Source organism: Euprymna scolopes, chromosome 46, assembly GCF_053919585.1.
Source record: "Euprymna scolopes isolate OS-2025 chromosome 46, ASM5391958v1, whole genome shotgun sequence".
NCBI classification, from domain to species: Eukaryota; Metazoa; Mollusca; class Cephalopoda; order Sepiida; family Sepiolidae; genus Euprymna; species Euprymna scolopes.
Window position 1 is genome coordinate 137,365,122 of NC_136527.1, and position 22,043 is coordinate 137,387,164.

The 22,043-nt window shown below is 23.8% G+C and overlaps 1 protein-coding gene across 2 annotated transcripts in view; it reads right to left on the reverse strand.

Moving 5' to 3' along the window:
- Window positions 1-22,043, reverse strand: part of LOC145271411 (uncharacterized) — a 681,202-nt gene that overhangs the window by 391,611 nt on the left and 267,548 nt on the right. For both annotated transcript variants that reach the window (XM_080126945.1, XM_080126944.1), the window contains exon 6: window positions 4,967-5,002. In XM_080126945.1, the coding sequence (XP_079983071.1) occupies window positions 4,967-5,002 (36 nt within the window). The remainder of the gene's footprint in view (window positions 1-4,966; window positions 5,003-22,043) is intronic.

A 22,043-nucleotide genomic window follows, 5' to 3' on the forward strand; every position in this document is an offset into this window, starting at 1 on the left:
AGAGAGGAGGGAGAGAGAGAGGAGGGAGAGAGAACGAGAGGAAGGACAGGGAGAGAGAGAGAGGAGGGAGGGAGAGAGAAGGGAGAGATAGAGAGGAGGGAGAAAGAGATAGAGGAGGGAGAGAGAGAGGAGGGAGAGAGAGAGGAGGGAGAGAGAGGAGGGAGAGAGAGAGGAGGGAGAGAGAGAGGAGGGAGAGAGAACGAGAGGAAGGACAGGGAGAGAGAGAGAGGAGGGAGGGAGAGAGAAGGGAGAGATAGAGAGGAGGGAGAAAGAGATAGAGGGAGGGAGAGAGAGAGAGAGGAGGGAGAGAGAGGAAGGAGAGAGAGAGAGAAATTTAAAATACAATGGACCAGAAAAATAGGTAACTTTACACGAATAGGGACGATTTTTTTTTTTTTTCATGTCTGAGTGATCCGTCCGTGATTTTTCATTTTAATATACTTTCATAGAAATGTTTCTGTTATGTCAAAAGTGTCACGCTCCTACATGAATTCCATAGCTAATATAACATACTGACCCAACGGGTCACGGGTAGTCTAGTATATATATCTATATATATCGGGTGAGTCACAGAAAATGGATGGTTTTAGAACGTTTCTTGCTCTTCTTGAGTCAGGGATAGGAAGTGAGGAAGGTACTCTTTAAACCTACTTAAGATGCCATTTAGTTGTTATTTGTTTATCTTTTCTGTTAAATTTTTTTTTTTTTAGTTAGTTATTGTATTCAAGGGTTTCTACGACAATTTGAAAAGAAAACAGGACCATTGCCAGCACCCTCAAAATGCATCATTGGATTACCAGAAATCGCAGGGACATGCCAAGGGTGATGAAAAAAAGTTTCCAGCTGCGGTTATGGTCTTTGGTGTGGTTTCAAGTGAGGGCCACATCGTGCCACCTCACATCATCGAAGTCGGTTTGAAAGTCAACACCAAAGTGTACCTGGATGTGCTGAAGAGTGTGGTGATCCCCTGGTGCAATCAGGTGGCCGCTGGCAGACCCTGGGGGTGGCAGTAGGATGCCGTGCCGGCCCACAAGTCCAAGAGACCCAGGCTTGGCTTCAGAAAGAGTACATTGATTTTGTACCTTTCTTTCGCTGGCCTCCTTCCTCCCTGGACCTGAACCTGCTTAACTACTTCGGTTGGTCATACATCGGAAACATCACCAACATGACCTCCCACAACACCAAAGCCAGCCTGATTGCCAGCATCCGCTGAGTATTTGTCGAGCTCTCGTCAGCACTATGGTCCCTCAGGGGTCCACCCTGGGCCCAACTCTTTTCCTGATCTACATTAATGATCTTCCAAATCACATCCTTACATCATTTGTAGACAGTTATGCTGACGACACTACCATTTATGGTAGCACATCTAAGACAGTAAACGACCAAGTTCTCTCCAATTCTCTCTCCTCTGATCTTGATCACGTAGTACAATGGGGAAAAGAGTGGCTGGTTACTTTTAATGCATCTAAAACCAAGCTTCTCTCATTACATCATCAACATTCTGATCCACATCTGGCATAATTGAAATGAATGGCTCTCGTCTTGCGGAGGCCTCAAGTTTTGACAAGCTTCTGGGCTTGACCATTACTCCTGATCTTAAATGGAACACGTACATCAAATCTGTTGCCAAGGCCGCTGGAAAAATGGTGGGATCTTTCTATCGATCCAGTAGATATCTCACTGCTGATGCAATTCTCTATCTATATAAGAGCCAGGTACGTCCAAGGATGGAATACTGTTGCCACATCTGGGCAGGAGCTGCTAGAAAGGACTTGTCTGCCTTGATAGAGTTCAAAATAGACTTTGTAGCCTCGTAGGAGATTTCCTTTTCTCTTCCCTGCAGCCTCTATCTCACAGAAGAGATGTTGCGAGTTTGTCTCTGATGTATCGTTATCTTCATGGAAAGTGTTCGACTGAGCTTCAGTCTATGGTCCCCCCTCGCCAAACTTTCACAAGAAACACTCGTCTAGCTGTAAACACTATCAATAATTCCCCCCACTCTTTATCTGTGCCTAAACCTAAATGTAGATTCCACGAACAAAGCTTCTTTCTTAGAACTGCACGCCCGTGGAATTGTCTTCCGTTTTCCTGCTTTCCGGCTGACTACAATATGGTTGTGTTCAAGTCTAACGTAAATAAGTTCTTGATGAGCCGTTCCATATAAGTTATCAAATTTACCGAATTTCCATTACTAACGATTACTATATTGTCCAATTTCTACTGTACACTCTTATACAACCTTTAACCTTGAGTGGCCTCTTGGCCTTGATAATGTGGTGATGCCTATGCAAAAAAAAAAAAAAAATGCTGAAGTTGATCATTTTTTTTTATACCTCGTTCACGGGGGACCATGCATGCTTCACTTGTTCAATTATATTTCGCTCTTAGTGTATACCAGTCCTTTTTGTTTAGAAGCTCAATGTTTGTAAAAAAATAACAACAGAGCACATACAAAAGGAAAACAGTATAGTTACATTCCAAGATCCAAATATTTTTTTTTTTCATGCAAAACAATTTCTACTGTACACTCTTTAACCCTTATCCTTGAGTGGCCTCTTGGCCTTGATAATGTGGCGATGCCTATGTAAAAAAAAAAAAAAGAAAAAAAAAGAAGAAAAAAAAAGCACTTGTGGAAAAAGGATGCTCGCAGTACCGGACTTGTACTAAGCTGGTGATTGAGGCTGAAGGCGGCTACATTGAATATATATTAGCTCTACTACATAATCAAGCTACCTGAATCGATATTGATTGAATTGAGTTTTAAAATAAAGCTGTAGTATTGTTTTCTTTAGATAAGTTTATCTGTTCTACCCTCCATACCACCACCACCACCACCACCATCATCATCCAGTCTGTCAGTCTTGACGATAACTAGTCAGAGACTCAGTGCTTTATCCCTCGGTGTTGGCATAGTCCCACTCCATCACCACCTTGGCTCCAAACTTACTTGCGCAGTTTAGGTGCAGTATTTTTTTTTTTTTTTTTTTTTACACAGTGATCACCACTTATCAAGGCCTGGAAGCCACTCAGGGATAAAGGGTTATTGCAAGTACATTACGTTAGTGTGGAGATTTGATGAAATGTTTACTTAAGGGGGGGGGCGGTTCATTAGGAATTTGTTAACGTTGGACTTGAAGACATCCAAGTTGTAGTCCGGTGGGAAGCAGGCAGACGGAACAGAGTTCCACAGACGTGCAGCTCTAAGAAAGAAGCTTTGTTCATGGAATCCGCGTTTTGATTTAGGCACAGATAAAGAGTGGGGGAAACTTTTGACAGTGGATTCAGCTAGACGGGTGTTTTTCGTGAAAGATTGGCGAGGGGGGGGGGCCAGAGATAGGAGTTCAGACGAGCACCTGCCATGGAAATAACGATAAAACAAGGATAAGCTCGCAATGTCTCTTCTGTGGGAGAGAGGTTGCAGGGTAGAGAAAAGGGCATCCCCCACTAAGCCACGAACTGTTGCACATCGGATAAACGCTCTCTGAACTTCCAATGCTCATTTCCAGTGGAGCGAACCTGCAACGACTGGCAGCAGAGGCGGCCGCAGCTTCTGGCCGAAAGTAATCTCAGTGAGGTAGACAGTCCCCCTATCGTGTCCGTTACTATGCCTTTTCTTGTCTGGATGAGGTTCCATAGCCTTTTAATGAAAACTGCAAGGCAGCAGTAGGATTTGAAGTCAGATTTCCCATCTCTTAGCCTTTTGCTGTGATAAGGCCCACAAGGTAGTGGTGTTTGATTTTGGGGTTGGTTCCCCTAGTCTTTGCCCGACTAAGAGCACCAACAAGACAGTGGGGTAGGAGTTGGTAGTGTGTCAGGGCGTGTCCACACATTGGTGGGTCATAACGCATTACCTCCAAGATCTCCTACAAGTTTATTTTGGGGCCAAAAGGCACCCAGTTACTGTGTGTGGCTAACGTGGAGGCACTGTAGGAGTCTTGATGATGGAGAGGCTATGTACTGGGAGGGAGGAGTCTTGATGATGGAGAGGCTATGTACTGGGAGGGAGGACTCTAGAAGTGTAAGCCATTTTGAGTTTCAGAACAGTTTCAGATGGTTCGCTGTTACACACAAGTCCTGGGAGGTGACTTGTTTGTAGTAGACAGTTCCACAGAACAAAATATTCTTACCGTGTCGAAACCCGGGAAAAGAACATGTGAAATTGCTCCAGAAAAGGTTTAATATTTATGAAGCAATTCTGGTTTCTGATTGGTTGGTAGCAGAACGTGAATTAATTTGATTCGTCAGTTCCTAGCAGCATCGTTTATAAATAGAATAGTGGAGTAGGGGTCGGTAGTATGCCAGGGCGTATCCACACACGCACTACTTTTCGGGTCCCCTACTACTCCGAAATCTCCTATAGGTTTAGCCTGGGGCTGCAAAGCACCCAGTTACCGTGTGTGGCGAACGTGGAGGCACTGTAGGAGTCTGGATGATGGAGAGGCCATTTACTGGCAGGGAAGACTTATGCATAGCTGCTCCCTTTTCACCATGAGGTTAGCCAGCGGTGTTAGCTGGAAGCGAGAAGGCATGAACTTAACACTAACTTATACCTAACATGCTAGACGCATCACATCCCCCAGCCGGATTAGGAATCCAAACGCACACCCTGTTTTGATGAATAGTGAATTAACAAATACAAATGTATATTTACGCATGCATAGAAATAGTTGATTTGTGTCTGTCATTTTGTTTTCAATTTGACCTATTAGCAATTGGTTTTGTTTCACCGTCCGAATACCCTCTATACAAAGTTGATAACCTGTAGAACAAAATTGTCAGGACAGTTTTGTTGAGTGGATCTCCTCGGGGGCTACTGACTTCTGAATCCTACTTTCCAACCCTGAGTCTAAGTCTGCCCAGCTCTAACCACCCAGCTCTGCCCACAAGGCATAGAAGTAGGGAATGAACGTGCACACACATACACACGCGATGTTTTATATATAGTATTATCAAATGATATCCTTACCTGTTCTATAACCAGTGATGGTGGGGTCAGTTGCCTCTAAAAAAAAAAAAATAATAAAATTTTACAACCGATTTTACTTTACGGCATATCAACACATTTTGGGTCATTTTATGAGGAATTCACGACTCAAATAAAAAAAAATATGGAGACATTTTTAAAATATATTAAAAACAAATTATGGAGAGATATTTTAAATTTAATAAAACAAATTATTAAGAGATATTTTAAATTTAATAAAAAAAACTATGAAAAGATATTTAAATTTAATTAAAAAAAATATGGAGATATATTTTAAATTTAAAAAAAAAATATGGAGATATATTTTAAGTTTAAAAAAAAAAATATGGAGATATATTTTAAGTTTAAAAAAAAAAATATGGAGATATATTTTAAGTTTAAAAAAAAAATATGGAGATATATTTTAAGTTTAAAAAAAAATATGGAGATATATTTCAAGTTTAAAAAAAAAATATGGAGATATATTTCAAGTTTAAAAAAAAAATATGGAGATATATTTTAAGTTTAAAAAAAAATATGGAGATATATTTTAAGTTTAAAAAAAAAATATGGAGATATATTTTAAGTTTAAAAAAAAAAATATGGAGATATATTTTAAGTTTAAAAAAAAATATGGAGAGATATTTTAAGTAAAAAAAAAAAATATGGAGATATATTTTAAGTTTAAAAAAAAAAATATGGAGATATATTTCAAGTTTAAAAAAAAAATATGGAGATATATTTTAAGTTTAAAAAAAAATATGGAGATATATTTTAAGTTTAAAAAAAAAATATGGAGATATATTTTAAGTTTAAAAAAAAAAATATGGAGATATATTTTAAGTTTAAAAAAAAATATGGAGAGATATTTTAAGTTAAAAAAAAAATATGGAGATATATTTTAAGTTTAAAAAAAAAATATGGAGATATATTTAAAGTTTAAAAAAAAATATGGAGAGATATTTTAAATTTAATAAAAAAAGATATGGAGAGATATTTTAAATTTAATAAAAAAAATATGGAGAGATATTTTAAATTTAATAAAAAAAATATGGAGAGATATTTTAAATTTAATAAAAAAAATATGGAGAGATATTTTAAATTTAATAAAAAAAATTATGGAGAGATATTTTAAATTTAATAAAAAAAATTATGGAGAGATATTTTAAATTTAATACAAAAAAATATGAAAAGATATTTTAAATTTAATTTAAGAGATATTTACAGTTTAATAAGACATATTATGGAGAGATATTTAAAATTTAATAAAAAAAATTGTGGAGAGATATTTTAAGTTTAATAAAAACATTATGGAGAGATGATTAAAGTTTAATAAAAACAAATTATTGAGAGATATGAAGAGATATAAGTTTAATAAAAAAAATATGGAGAGATATTTTAAATTTAATAAGACAAATATGGAGATATATTTTAAGTTTAATAATAAAAAAATATGGAGAGATATTTTAAATTTAATAAAAAAATATGGAGATATATTTTAAGTTTAATAATAAAAAAATATGGAGAGATATTTTAAATTAAATAAAAAAAATATGGAGATATATTTTAAGTTAAATAATAAAAAAATATGGAGAGATATTTTTATTAAATAAAAAATATGGAGATATATTTTAAGTTTAATAAAAAAAAATATGGAGAGATATTCTAAATTTAATACAAAAATATGGAGGAATATTTTAAATTTAATAAAAAAAATTATTGAGAGATATTTTAAATTTAATACAAAAGAATTATGGAGAGATATTTTAAATTTAATAAAAAAAACTATGAAAAGATATTTAAATTTAATAAAAAAAAATATGGAGAAATATTTTAAATTTAATTAAAAAAAGTATGGAGAAATATTTTAAATTTAATAAAACAAATAATTGAGAGATATTTTAAATTTAATAAAAAAACTTTGAAAAGATATTTAAATTAAATAAACTAAAATATGGAGAGATATTTTAAATTTAATAAAAAAAACTATGAAGAGATATTCAAATGAAATAAAAAGAATATGGAGGGATATTTAAAGTTTAAAACAAAAAATTATGGAGGGATATTTTAAATTTAATAAAAAAAAACTATGAAGAGATATTCAAATGAAATAAAAAGAATATGGAGGGATATTAAAAGTTTAAAACAAACAATTATGGAGGGAAATTTTAAATTTAATAAAAAAAAACTATGAAGAGATATTCAAATGAAATACAAAGAATATGGTGGGATATTTAAAGTTTAAAACAAAAAATTATGGAGGGATATTTTAAATTTAATAAAAAAAAACTATGAAGAGATATTCAAATGAAATAAAAAGAATATGGAGAGATATTTAAAGTTTAAAACAAAAAATTATGGAGGGATATTTTAAATTTAATAAAAAAAACTATGAAGAGATATTCAAATGAAATAAAAAGAATATGGAGGGATATTTAAAGTTTAAAACATAAAATTATGGGGGGATATTTTAAATTTAATAAAAAAAATTATGAAAAGATATTCAAATGAAATAAAAAGAATATGGAGGGATATTTAAAGTTTAAAACAAAAAATTATGAAGAGATATTTTAAATTTAATAAAAAAAACTATGAAGAAATATTCAAATGAAATAAAAAGAATATGGAGGGATATTTAAAGTTTAAAACAAAAAATTATGGAGGGATATTTTAAATTTAATAAAAAAAATTATGAAAAGATATTCAAATGAAATAAAAAGAATATGGAGGGATATTTAAAGTTTAAAACAAAAAATTATGAAGAGATATTTTAAATTTAATAAAAAAGAACTATGAAGAGATATTCAAATGAAATAAAAAGAATATGGAGGGATATTTAAAGTTTAAAACAAAAAATTATGAAGAGATATTTTAAATTTAATAAAAAAAAAACTATGAAGAGATATTCAAATGACATAAAAAGAATATGGAGGGATATTTAAAGTTTAAAACAAAACATTATGGAGGGATATTTTAAATTTAATAAAAAAAAAACTGTGAAGAGATATTCAAATGAAATAAAAAGAATATGGAGGGATATGTAAAGTTTAACACAAAAAATTATGGAGGGATATTTTAAATTTAATAAAAAAAAACTATGAAGAGATATTCAAATGAAAGAAAAAGAATATGGAGGGATATTTAAAGTGTAAAACAAAACATTATGAAGAGATATTTTAAATTTAATAAAAAAAATATTATGGAGAGATATTTACAGTGTAATAAAAATAATTATGGAGAGATATTTTAAAGTTAATAAAAAAATTATGGAGAGATATTTTAAATTTAATAAAAAAAATTATGGAGATATATTTTAAATTTAATAAAAAAAATTATGGAGAGATATTTTAAATTTAATAAAAAAAATTATGGAGAGATATTTTACTTTAATAAAAAAATTATGGAGAGATATTTTAAATTTAATAAAAAAAAATATGGAGAGATATTTTAAATTTGATAAAAAAAATATGGAGTGATATTTTAAATTTAATTAAAAAAATATGGAGAGATATTTTAAATTTAATTAAAAAAATATGGAGAGATATTTTAAATTTAATAAAAAAAAATATGAAAAGATACGTTAAATTTAATTTTAGAGATATTTACAGTTTAATAAAAAATATTATGGAGAGATATTTAAAATTTAATAAAAAAATTGTGGAGAGATATTTTAAGTTTAATGAAAACATTATGGAGAGATGATTAAAGTTTAATAAAAACAAATTATTGAGAGATATGAAGAGATATAAGTTTAATAAAAAAAATATGGAGAGATATTTTAAATTTAATAAAAAAATATGGAGATATATTTTAAGTTTAATAATAAAAAAAATATGGAGAGATATTTTAAATTTAATAAAAAAATATGGAGATATATTTTAAGTTTAATAATAAAAAAATATGGAGAGATATTTTAAATTTAATAAAAAAATATGGAGATATATTTTAAATTTAATAAAAAAAAATATAGAGATATATTTTACGTTTAATAATAAAAAATATGGAGAGATATTTTAAATTTAATAAAAAAATATGGAGAGATATTTTAAATTTAATAAAAAAATATGGAGAGATATTTTAAATTTAATAAAAAAAATATGGAGAGATATTTTAAATTTAATAATAAAAAATATGGAGAGATATTTTAAATTTAATAAAAAAATATGGAGAGATATTTTAAATTTAATAAAAAAAAATATGGAGATATATTTTAAGTTTAATAATAAAAAAATATGGAGATATATTTTAAGTTTAATAATAAAAGAATATGGAGAGATATTTTAAATTTAATAAAAAAATATGGAGATATATTTTAAGTTTAATAAGAAAAAAATATGGAGAGATATTTTAAATTTAATACAACAAATTATGAAAAGATATTCAAATGAAATAAACAGAATATGGAGGGATATTTAAAGTTTAAAACAAAAAATTATGAAGACATATTCTAAATTTAATAAAAATAACTATGAAGAGATATTCAAATGAAATAAAAAGAATATGGAGGGATATTTAAAGTTTAAAACAAAAAATTATGGAGGGATATTGTAAATTTAATAAAGAAAAACTATGAAGAGATATTCAAATGAAATAAAAAGAATATGGAGGGATATTTAAAGTTTAAAACAAAAAATTATGAAGAGATATTTTAAATTTAATAAAAAAAACTATGAAGAGATATTCAAATGAAATAAAAAGAATATGGAGGGATATTTAAAGTTTAAAACAAAAAATTATGAAGAGATATTTTAAATTTAATAAAAAAAACTATGAAGAGATATTCAAATGAAATAAAAAGAATATGGAGGGATATTTAAAGTTTAATACAAAAAATATGGAGGGATATTTTAAATTTAATAAAAAAACTATGAAGAGATATTCAAATGAAATAAAAAGAATATGGAGGGATATTTAAAGTTTAAAACAAAAAATTATGGAGGGATATTTTAAATTTCATAAAAAAAACTATGAAGAGATATTCAAATGAAATAAAAAGAATATGGAGGGATATTTAAAGTTTAAAACAAAAAATTATGAAGAGATATTTTAAATTTAATAAAAAAAAAACTATGAAGAGATATTCAAATGAAATAAAAAGAATATGGAGGGATATTTAAAGTTTAAAACACAAAATTATGGAGGGATATTTTAAATTTAATAAAAAAAAACTATGAAGAGATATTCAAATGAAATAAAAAGAATATGGAAAGATATTTAAAGTTTAAAACAAAAAATTATGTAGGGATATTTTAAATTTAATAAAAAAAACTATGAAGAGATATTCAAATGAAATAAAAAGAATATGGAGGGATATTTAAAGTTTAAAAAAAAAAATTATGAAGATATACTTTAAATTTAATAAAAAAAATATTATGGAGAGATATTTACAGTGTAATAAAAATAATAATGGAGAGATATTTTAATGTTAATAAAAAAGTGATATTTTTAATTTAATAAAAAAAATTATGGAGAGATATTTAAAATTTAGTAAATAAAATTATTGAGTTATATTTTAAATTTAATAAAAAAAATTATGGAGAGATATTTTAAATTTAATGAAAAAAATTATGGAGAGATATTTTAAATTTAATAAAAAAAAACTATGAAGAGATATTCAAATGAAATAAAAAGAATATAAAGGGATAATTAAAGTTTAAAACAAAAAATTATGGAGGGATATTTTAAATTTAATTAAAAAAAAAAACTATGAAAAGATATTCAAATGAAATAAAAAGAATATGGAGGGATATTTAAAGTTTAAAACAAAATATTATGGAGGGATATTTTAAATTTAATAAAAAAAACTATGAAGAAATATTCAAATGAAATAAAAAGAATATGGAGGGATATTTAAAGTTTAAAACAAAAAATTATGGAGGGATATTTTAAATTTAATAAAAAAAAACTATGAAGAGATATTCAAATGAAATAAAAAGAATATGGAGGGATATTTAAAGTTTAAAACAAAAAATTATGAGGGGATATTTTAAATTTAATAAAAAAAAAACTATGAAGAGATATTCAAATGAAATAAAAAGAATATGGAGGGATATTTAAAGTTTAAAACAAAAAATTATGAAGAGATATTTTAAATGTAATAAAACAAAACTATGAAGAGATAATCAAATGAAATAAAAAGAATATGGAGGGATATTTAAAGTTTAAAACAAACAATTATGAAGAGATATTTTAAATTTAATAAAACAAAACTATGAAAAGATATTCAAATGAAATAAAAAGAATATGGAGGGATATTTAAAGTTTAATACAAAAAATATGGAGGGATATTTTAAATTTAATAAAAAAAACTTTGAAGAGATATTCAAATGAAATAAAAAGAATATGGACGGATATTTAAAGTTTAAAACAAAAAATTATGGAGGGATATTTTAAATTTCATAAAAAAAACTAAGGATAGATATTCAAATGAAATAAAAAGAATATGGAGGGATATTTAAAGTTTAAAACAAAAAATTATGAAGAGATATTTTAAATTTAATAAAAAAAAACTATGAAGAGATATTCAAATGAAATAAAAAGAATATGGAGGGATATTTAAAGTTTAAAACACAAAATTATGGAGGGATATTTTAAATTTAATAAAAATAAACTATGAAGAGATATTCAAATGAAATAAAAAGAATATGGAAGGATATTTAAAGTTTAAAACAAAAAATTATGTAGGGATATTTTAAATTTAATAAAAAAAACTATGAAGAGACATTCAAATGAAATAAAAAGAATATGGAGGGATATTTAAAGTTTAAAAAAAAAAATTATGAAGATATACTTTAAATTTAATAAAAAAAATATTATGGAGAGATATTTACAGTGTAATAAAAATAATAATGGAGAGATATTTTAATGTTAATAAAAAAGTGATATTTTTAATTTAATAAAAAAAATTATGGAGAGATATTTAAAATTTAGTAAATAAAATTATTGAGTTATATTTTAAATTTAATAAAAAAAATTATGGAGAGATATTTTAAATTTAATGAAAAAAATTATGGAGAGATATTTTAAATTTAATAAAAAAAAAACTATGAAGAGATATTCAAATGAAATAAAAAGAATATGGAGGGATATTTAAAGTTTAAAACAAAAAATTATGGAGGGATATTGTAAATTTAATAAAAAAAAAACTATGAAAAGATATTTAAATGAAATAAAAAGAATATAAAGAGATAATTAAAGTTTAAAACAAAAAATTATGGAGGGATATTTTAAATTTAATAAAAAAAAAAACTATGAAAAGATATTCAAATGAAATAAAAAGAATATGGAGGGATATTTAAAGTTTAAAACAAAAAATTATGGAGGGATATTTTAAATTTAATAAAAAAAACTATGAAGAAATATTCAAATGAAATAAAAAGAATATGGAGGGATATTTAAAGTTTAAAACAAAAAATTATGGAGGGATATTTTAAATTTAATAAAAAAAAACTATGAAGAGATATTCAAATGAAATAAAAAGAATATGGAGGGATATTTAAAGTTTAAAACAAAAAATTATGAAGAGATATTTTAAATGTAATAAAACAAAACTATGAAGAGATAATCAAATGAAATAAAAAGAATATGGAGGGATATTTAAAGTTTAAAACAAACAATTATGAAGAGATATTTTAAATTTAATAAAAAAAACTATGAAGAGATATTCAAATGAAATAAAAAGAATATGGAGGGATATTTAAAGTTTAAAACAAAAAATTATGAAGAGATATTTTAAATTTAATAAAAAAAAACTATGAAGAGATATTCAAATGAAATAAAAAGAATATGGAGGGATATTTAAAGTTTAAAACAAAAAATTATTAAGAGATATTTTAAATTTAATAAAACAAAACTATGAAGAGATATTCAAATGAAATAAAAAGAATATGGAGGGATATTTAAAGTTTAAAACAAAAAATTATGGAGGGATATTTTAAATTTAATAAAAAAAACTATGAAGAGATATTCAAATGAAATAAAAAGAATATGGAGGGATATTTAAAGTTTAAAACAAAAAATTATGAAGAGATATTTTAAATTTAATAAAAAAAAAAACTATGAAGAGATATTCAAATGAAATAAAAAGAACATGGAGGGATATTTAAAGTTTAAAACAAAAATTATGAAGAGATATTTTAAATTTAATAAAAAAACTATGAAGAGATATGCAAATGAAATAAAAAGAATATGGAGGGATATTTAAAGTTTAAAACAAAAAATTATGGAGGAATATTGTAAATTTAATAAAAAAAAACTATGAAGAGATATTCAAATGAAATAAAAAGAATATGGAGGGATATTTAAAGTTTAAAACAAACAATTATGAAGAGATATTTTAAATTTAATAAAAAAAATATTATGGAGAGATATTTACAGTTTAATAAAAATAATTATGGAGAGATATTTTAAAGTTAATCAAAAAATTATGGAGAGATATTTTAAATTTAATAAAAAAAATTATGGAGATATATTTTAAATTTAATAAAAAAAATTATGGAGAGATATTTGTAATTTAATAAAAAAAATTATGGAGAGATATTTTTAATTTTATAAAAAAAATTATGGAGAGATATTTTAAATTTAATAAAAAAATTATGGAGAGATATTTTAAATTTAATAAAAAAAATTATGGAGAGATATTTTAAATTTAATAAAAAAAATTATGGAGAGATATTTTAAATTTAATAAAAAAAATTATGGAGAGATATTTTAATTTTAGTAAAAAAAATTATGGAGAGATATTTTAAATTTAATAAAAAAATTATGGAGAGATATTTTAAATTTAATAAAAAAATTATGGAGAGATATTTTAAATTTAATAAAAAAAATTATGGAGAGATATTTTAAATTTAATAAAAAAATTATGGAGAGATATTTTAAATTTAATAAAAAAAATTATGGAGAGATATTTTAAATTTAATAAAAAAAATTATGGAGAGATATTTTAAATTTAATAAAAAAAATTATGGAGAGATATTTTAAATTTAGTAAAACAAATTATGGAGAGATATTTTAAATTTAATAAAAAAAATTATGGAGAGATATTTTAAATTTAGTAAAACAAATTATGGAGAGATATTTTAAATTTAATAAAAAAAATTATGGAGAGATATTTTAAATTTAATAAAAAAAATTGTGGAGAGATATTTTACTTTAATAAAAAAATTATGGAGAAATATTTTAAAGTTAATAAAAAAAATTATGGAGAGATATTTTAAATTTAATAAAACAAATTATTGAGAGATATTTTAAATTTAATAAAAAAAATTATGGAGAGATATTTTACTTTAATAGAAAAAATATGGAGAGATATCTTACTTTAATAAAAAAAATATGGAGAGATATTTTAAATTTAATAAAAAAAATTATCGAGAGATATTTTAAATTTAATAAAAATAATTATAGAGAGATATTTTAAATTTAATAAAAAAAATATTATGGAGAGATATTTTAAATTTAATAAAAAAAAACTATGAAGAGATATTCAAATGAAATAAAAAGAACATTGAGGGATATTTAAAGTTTAAAAGAAAAAATTATGGAGGGATATTTTAAATTTAATAAACAAAACTATGAAGAGATATTCAAATGAAATAAAAAGAATATGGAGGGATATTTAAAGTTTAAAACAAAAAATTATGGAGGGATACTTTAAATTTAATAAAAAAAACTATGAAGAGATATTCAAATGAAATAAAAAGAATATGGAGGGATATTTAAAGTTTAAAACAAAAAATTATGGAGATATACTTTAAATTTAATAAAAAAACTATGAAGAGATATTCAAATGAAATAAAAAGAATATGGAGGGATATTTAAAGTTTAAAACAAAAAATTATGAAGAGATATTGTAAATTTAATAAAAACAAAACTATGAAGAGATATTCAAATGAAATAAAAAGAATATGGAGGGATATTTAAAGTTTAAAACAAAAAATTATGGAGGGATATTTTAAATTTAATAAAAAAAAACTATGAAGAGATATTCAAATGAAATAAAAAGAATATGGAGGGATATTTAAAGTTTAAAACAAAAACTTATGAAGAGATATTTTAAATTTAATAAAAAAAAAACTATGAAGAGATATTCAAATGACATAAAAAGAATATGGAGGGATATTTAAAGTTTAAAACAAAACATTATGGAGGGATATTTTAAATTTAATAAAAAAAAAACTGTGAAGAGATATTCAAATGAAATAAAAAGAATATGGAGGGATATTTAAAGTTTAAAACAAAAAATTATTAAGAGATATTTTAAATTTAATAAAACAAAACTATGAAGAGATATTCAAATGAAATAAAAAGAATATGGAGGGATATTTAAAGTTTAAAACAAAAAATTATGGAGGGATATTTTAAATTTAATAAAAAAAACTATGAAGAGATATTCAAATGAAATAAAAAGAATATGGAGGGATATTTAAAGTTTAAAACAAAAAATTATGGAGGGATATTTTAAATTTCATAAAAAAAACTATGAAGAGATATTCAAATGAAATAAAAAGAATATGGACGGATATTTAAAGTTTAAAACAAAAAATTATGAAGAGATATTTTAAATTTAATAAAAGAAAAAATATGAAGAGATATTCAAATGAAATAAAAAGAACATGGAGGGATATTTAAAGTTTAAAACAAAAATTATGAAGAGATATTTTAAATTTAATAAAAAAACTATGAAGAGATATGCAAATGAAATAAAAAGAATATGGAGGGATATTTAAAGTTTAAAACAAAAAATTATGGAGGAATATTGTAAATTTAATAAAAAAAAACTATGAAGAGATATTCAAATGAAATAAAAAGAACATGGAGGGATATTTAAAGTTTAAAACAAAAAATTATGGAGGGATATTGTAAATTTAATAAAAAAAAACTATGAAGAGATATTCAAATGAAATAAAAAGAATATGGAGGGATATTTAAAGTTTAAAACAAAACATTATGGAGGGATATTTTAAATTTAATTAAAAAAAACTATGAAAGGACATTCCAATGAAATAAAAAGAATATGGAGGGATATTTAAAGTTTAAAACAAACAATTATGGAGGGATATTTTAAATTTAATAAAAAAAACTATGAAGAAATATTCAAATGAAATAAAAAGAATATGGAGGGATATTTAAAGTTTAAAACAAAAAATTATGGAGGGATATTGTAAATTTAATAAAAAAAAACTATGAAGAGATATTCAAATGAAATAAAAAGAATATGGAGGGATATTTAAAGTTTAAAACAAAACATTATGGAGGGATATTTTAAATTTAATTAAAAAAAACTATGAAAGGACATTCCAATGAAATAAAAAGAATATGGAGGGATATTTAAAGTTTAAAACAAACAATTATGGAGGGATATTTTAAATTTAATAAAAAAAACTATGAAGAAATATTCAAATGAAATAAAAAGAATATGGAGGGATATTTAAAGTTTAAAACAAAAAATTATGGAGGGATATTTTAAATTTAATAAAAAAAACTATGAAGAGATATTCCAATGAAATAAAAAGAATATGGAGGGATATTTAAAGTTTAAAACAAAAAATTATGAAGAGATATTTTAAATTTAATAAAACAAAACTATGAAGAGATATTCAAATGAAATAAAAAGAATATGGAGGGATATTTAAAGTTTAAAACAAAAAATTATGAAGAGATATTTTAAATTTAATAAAAAAAACTATGAAGAGATATTCAAATGAAATAAAAGGAATATGGAGGGATATTTAAAGTTTAAAACAAAAAATTATGAAGAGATATTTTAAATTTAATAAAACAAAACTATGAAAAGATATTCAAATGAAATAAAAAGAATATGGAGGGATATTTAAAGTTTTAAACAAAAAATTATGGAGGGATATTTTAAATTTCATAAAAAAAACTATGAAGAGATATTCAAATGAAATAAAAAGAATATGGAGGGATATTTAAAGTTTAAAACAAAAAATTATGAAGAGATATTTTAAATTTAATAAAAAAAAAACTATGAAGAGATATTCAAATGAAATAAAAAGAATATGGAGGGATATTTAAAGTTTAAAACACAAAATTATGGAGGGATATTTTTAATTTAATAAAAAAAAACTATGAAGAGATATTCAAATGAAATAAAAAGACTATGGAAGGATATTTAAAGTTTTAAACAAAAAATTATGTAGGGATATTTTAAATTTAATAAAAAAAACTATGAAGAGATATTCAAATGAAATAAAAAGAATATGGAGGGATATTTAAAGTTTAAAACAAAAAATTATGGAGGGATATTTTAAATTTAATAAAAAAAACTATGAAGAGATATTCAAATGAAATAAAAAGAATATGGAGGGATATTTAAAGTTTAAAACAAAACATTATGGAGGGATATTTTAAATTTAATAAAAAAAACTATGAAGAGATATTCAAATGAAATAAAAAGAATATGGAGGGATATTTAAAGTTTAAAATAAAAAATTATGGAGGGATATTTTAAATTTAATAAAAAAAATTATGAAAAGATATTCAAATGAGATAAAAAGAATATGGAGGGATATTTAAAGTTTAAAACAAAAAAATATGAAGACATATTTCAAATTAAATAAAAAAAATATGAAGAGATATTCAAATGAAATAAAAAGAATATGGAGGGATATTTAAAGTTTAAAACAAAAAATTATGGAGGGATATTTTAAATTTAATAAAAAAAAACTATGAAAAGATATTCAAATGAAATAAAAAGAATATGGAGGGATATTTAAAGTTTGAAACAAAAAATTATGGAGGGATATTGTAAATTTAATAAAAAAAAACTATGAAGAGATATTCAAATGAAATAAAAAGAATATGGAGGGATATTTAAAGTTTTAAACAAAAAATTATGAAGAGATATTTTAAATTTAATAAAAAAAATATTATGGAGAGATATTTACAGTTTAATAAAAATAATTATGGAGAGATATTTTAAAGTTAATAAAAAAATTATGGAGAGATATTTTAAATTTTATAAAAAAAATTATGGAGATATATTTTAAATTTAATAAAAAAAATTATTGAGAGATATTTTTAATTTAATAAAAAAAATTATGGAGAGATATTTTAAATTTAATAAAAAAAATATGGAGAGATATTTTAAATTTAATAAAAAAAATTATGGAGAGATATTTTAAATTTAATAAAAAAAATTATGGAGAGATATTTTACTTTAATAGAAAAAATATGGAGAGATATCTTACTTTAATAAAAAAAATATGGAGAGATATTTTAAATTTAATAAAAAAAATATGGAGAGATATTTTAAATTTAATAAAAAAAATATTATGGAGAGATATTTTAAATTTAATAAAAAAAACTATGAAGAGATATTCAAATGAAATAAAAAGGATATGGAGGGATATTTAAAGTTTAAAACAAAAAATTATGGAGGGATATTTTAAATTTAATAAAAACAAACTATGAAGAGATATTCAAATGAAATAAAAAGAATATGGAGGGATATTGAAAGTTTAAAACAAAAAATTATTGAGGGATATTTTAAATTTAATAAAAAAAAACTACGAAGAGATATTCAAATGAAATAAAAAGAATATGGACGGATATTTAAAGTTTAAAACAAAAAATTATGGAGGGATATTTTAAATTTAATAAAAAAAAACTATGAAAAGATATTCAAATGAAATAAAAAGAATATGGAGGGATATTTAAAGTTTAAAACAAAAAATTATGAAGAGATATTGTAAATTTAATAAAAACAAACTATGAAGAGATATTCAAATGAAATAAAAAGAATATGGAGGGATATTTAAATTGTAAAACAAAAAATTATGAAGAGATATTTTAAATTTAATAAAAGAAATATTATGGAGAGATGTTTACAGTTTAATAAAAATAATTATGGAGAGATATTTTAAATTTAATAAAAAAAATTATGGAGAGATATTTTAAATTTAATAAAAAAAATTATGGAGAGATATTTTAAATTCAATAAAAAAAATTATGGAGAGATATTTTAAATTTAATAAAAAAAATTATGGAGAGATATTTTAAATTTAATTAAAAAAATTATGGAGAGATATTTTAAATGTAATAAAAAAAATTATGGAGAGATATTTTAAATTTAATAAAAAAAATTATGGAGAGATATTTTAAATTTAATAAAAAAATTATGGAGAGACATTTTAAATTTAATAAAAAAAATTATGGAGAGATATTTGACTTTAATAAAAAAAAATTATGAAGAGATATTTTAAATTTAATAAAAAAAATTATGGAGAGATATTTTAAATTTAATTAAAAACATTATGGAGAGATATTTTAAATTTAATAAAAAAATTATGGAGAGATATTTTAAATTTAATAAAAAAAATTATGGAGAGATATTTTAAATTTAATAAAAAAATTATGGAGAGACATTTTAAATTTAATAAAAAAAATTATGGAGAGATATTTGACTTTAATAAAAAAAATTATGGAGAGATATTTTAAATTTAATAAAAAAAATTATGGAGAGATATTTTTAATGTAATAAAAAAAATTATGGAGAGATATTTTAAATTTAATAAAAATAACTATAGAGAGATATTTTAAATTTAATAAAAAAATATTATGGAGAGATATTTTAAATTTAATAATAAAAATATGGAGAGATATTTTAAATTTAATAAAAAAATATGTGGAAAGATATTTTAAATTTAATACAAAAAATATGTGGAGAGATATTTTAAATTTTATAAAACACAGTGCAAAGAAACAGTTACTCATTTAACACTTAAATTCAATAAAATACAGTGCAAAAAAATTTAATAAAATACAGTGCAAAAAAATTTAATAAAATTCAGTGTAAAAAAAATTTAATAAAATACAGTGCAAAAAAATTTAATAAAATACAGTGCCAAAAAATTTAATAAAATACAGTGCAAAAAAATTTAATAAAATACAGTGCAAAAAAATTTCATAAAATACAGTGCAAAAAAATTCAATAAAATACAGTGCAAAAAAATTCAATAAAATACAGTGCAAAAAAATTCAATAAAATACAGTGTAAAAAAAATTCAATAAAATACAGTGCAAAAAAATTCAATAAAATACAGTGCAAAAAAATTCAATAAAATACAGTGCAAAAAAATTCAATAAAATACAGTGTAAAAAAAATTCAATAAAATACAGTGCAAAAAAATTCAATAAAATACAGTGCAAAAAAATTCAATAAAATACAGTGCAAAAAAATTCAATAAAATACAGTGCAAAAAAATTCAATAAAATACAGTGTAAAAAAAATTCAATAAAATACAGTGCAAAAAAATTCAATAAAATACAGTGCAAAAAAATTTAATAAAGTACAGTGCAAAAAAATTCAATAATATACAGTGCAAAAAAATTCAATAAAATACAGTGCAAAAAAATTCAATAAAATACAGTGCAAAAAAATTCAATAAAATACAGTGCAAAGAAACAGTTACTCATGAAAACGAACCTCCTAAAGTAAAACCTTGAATAATTATCTAAACTCGAATGTAAATAAATATTAAGCCGACTTTACAAATTTATAATAGTTAATTATTGGATTTTAATTAATTACAAAGTGAAACTCTAATGATTCAAACTCGATAGATAACGGCAAACTTCCACCCATTAATATGGGAGGGAAGATTATCATCAAAAGTGTCCTGAATTGTTTATAAAAAAAAAAGTTAGAACTTTTTTAACAATAAAAAAAAATTGTAAATTAAATTAAATCCGAACGTAACGACTTTTATTCTATAAATAGATAGGCACTCGACCAAATTATCCGGAAATAGAAATCTTCTTATGCTCTAGAAAGACACGACGACATGCCAGCTACCAGTTGACAAAAAGACGGCGGACAGAACACTATGGCAAAAACGTTAAGTATTTTTTAAAAAACTAATCCTAAGTCTTAGGACTTTATTTAAGTAGTATACTTAATATATACTATTACTGCAAGCTTGCCTATATTGAAAATGCTTGCTTCCTGGCTAGCCAATCAAACCGTCTAATATAGTTAGCCTTATTTTCAATTACATTCGAAATATAATACAATGTCATTAGTAAAGAAAAAGTTACCCACGAAAACGAACCTCGTAAAGTAAAACCTTGAATAATTATCTAAACTCGAATGTAAATAAATATTAAGCCGACTTTACAAATTTATAATAGTTAATTATTGGATTTTAATTAATTACAAAGTGAAACTCTAATGATTCAAACTCGATAGATAACGGCAAACTTCCACCCATTAATATGGGAGGGAAGATTATCATCAAAAGTGTCCTGAATTGTTTATAAAAAAAAAAGTTAGAACTTTTTTAACAATAAAAAAAAATTGTAAATTAAATTAAATCCGAACGTAACGACTTTTATTCTATAAATAGATAGGCACTCGACCAAATTATCCGGAAATAGAAATCTTCTTATGCTCTAGAAAGACACGACGACATGCCAGCTACCAGTTGACAAAAAGACGGCGGACAGAACACTATGGCAAAAACGTTAAGTATTTTTTAAAAAACTAATCCTAAGTCTTAGGACTTTATTTAAGTAGTATACTTAATATATACTATTACTGCAAGCTTGCCTATATTGAAAATGCTTGCTTCCTGGCTAGCCAATCAAACCGTCTAATATAGTTAGCCTTATTTTCAATTACATTCGAAATATAATACAATGTCATTAGTAAAGAAAAAGTTACCCACGAAAACGAACCTCGTAAAGTAAAACCTTGAATAATTATCTAAACTCGAATGTAAATAAATATTAAGCCGACTTTACAAATTTATAATAGTTAATTATTGGATTTTAATTAATTACAAAGTGAAACTCTAATGATTCAAACTCGATAGATAACGGCAAACTTCCACCCATTAATATGGGAGGGAAGATTATCATCAAAAGTGTCCTGAATTGTTAAATTAACACCGGACTTACTACTTAGATATAAATAAGTCACTTGTACCCATTCCCCCCCCCCACTTTTTTTTTTTTTAATGGAGAGTAGATAATTTTTCCAGCAGCCTTGGCAACGGATTTAATGTATGTGTTCCATTTAAGATCAGGAGTAAAGGTCAAGCCCAGAAGCTTGTCAAAA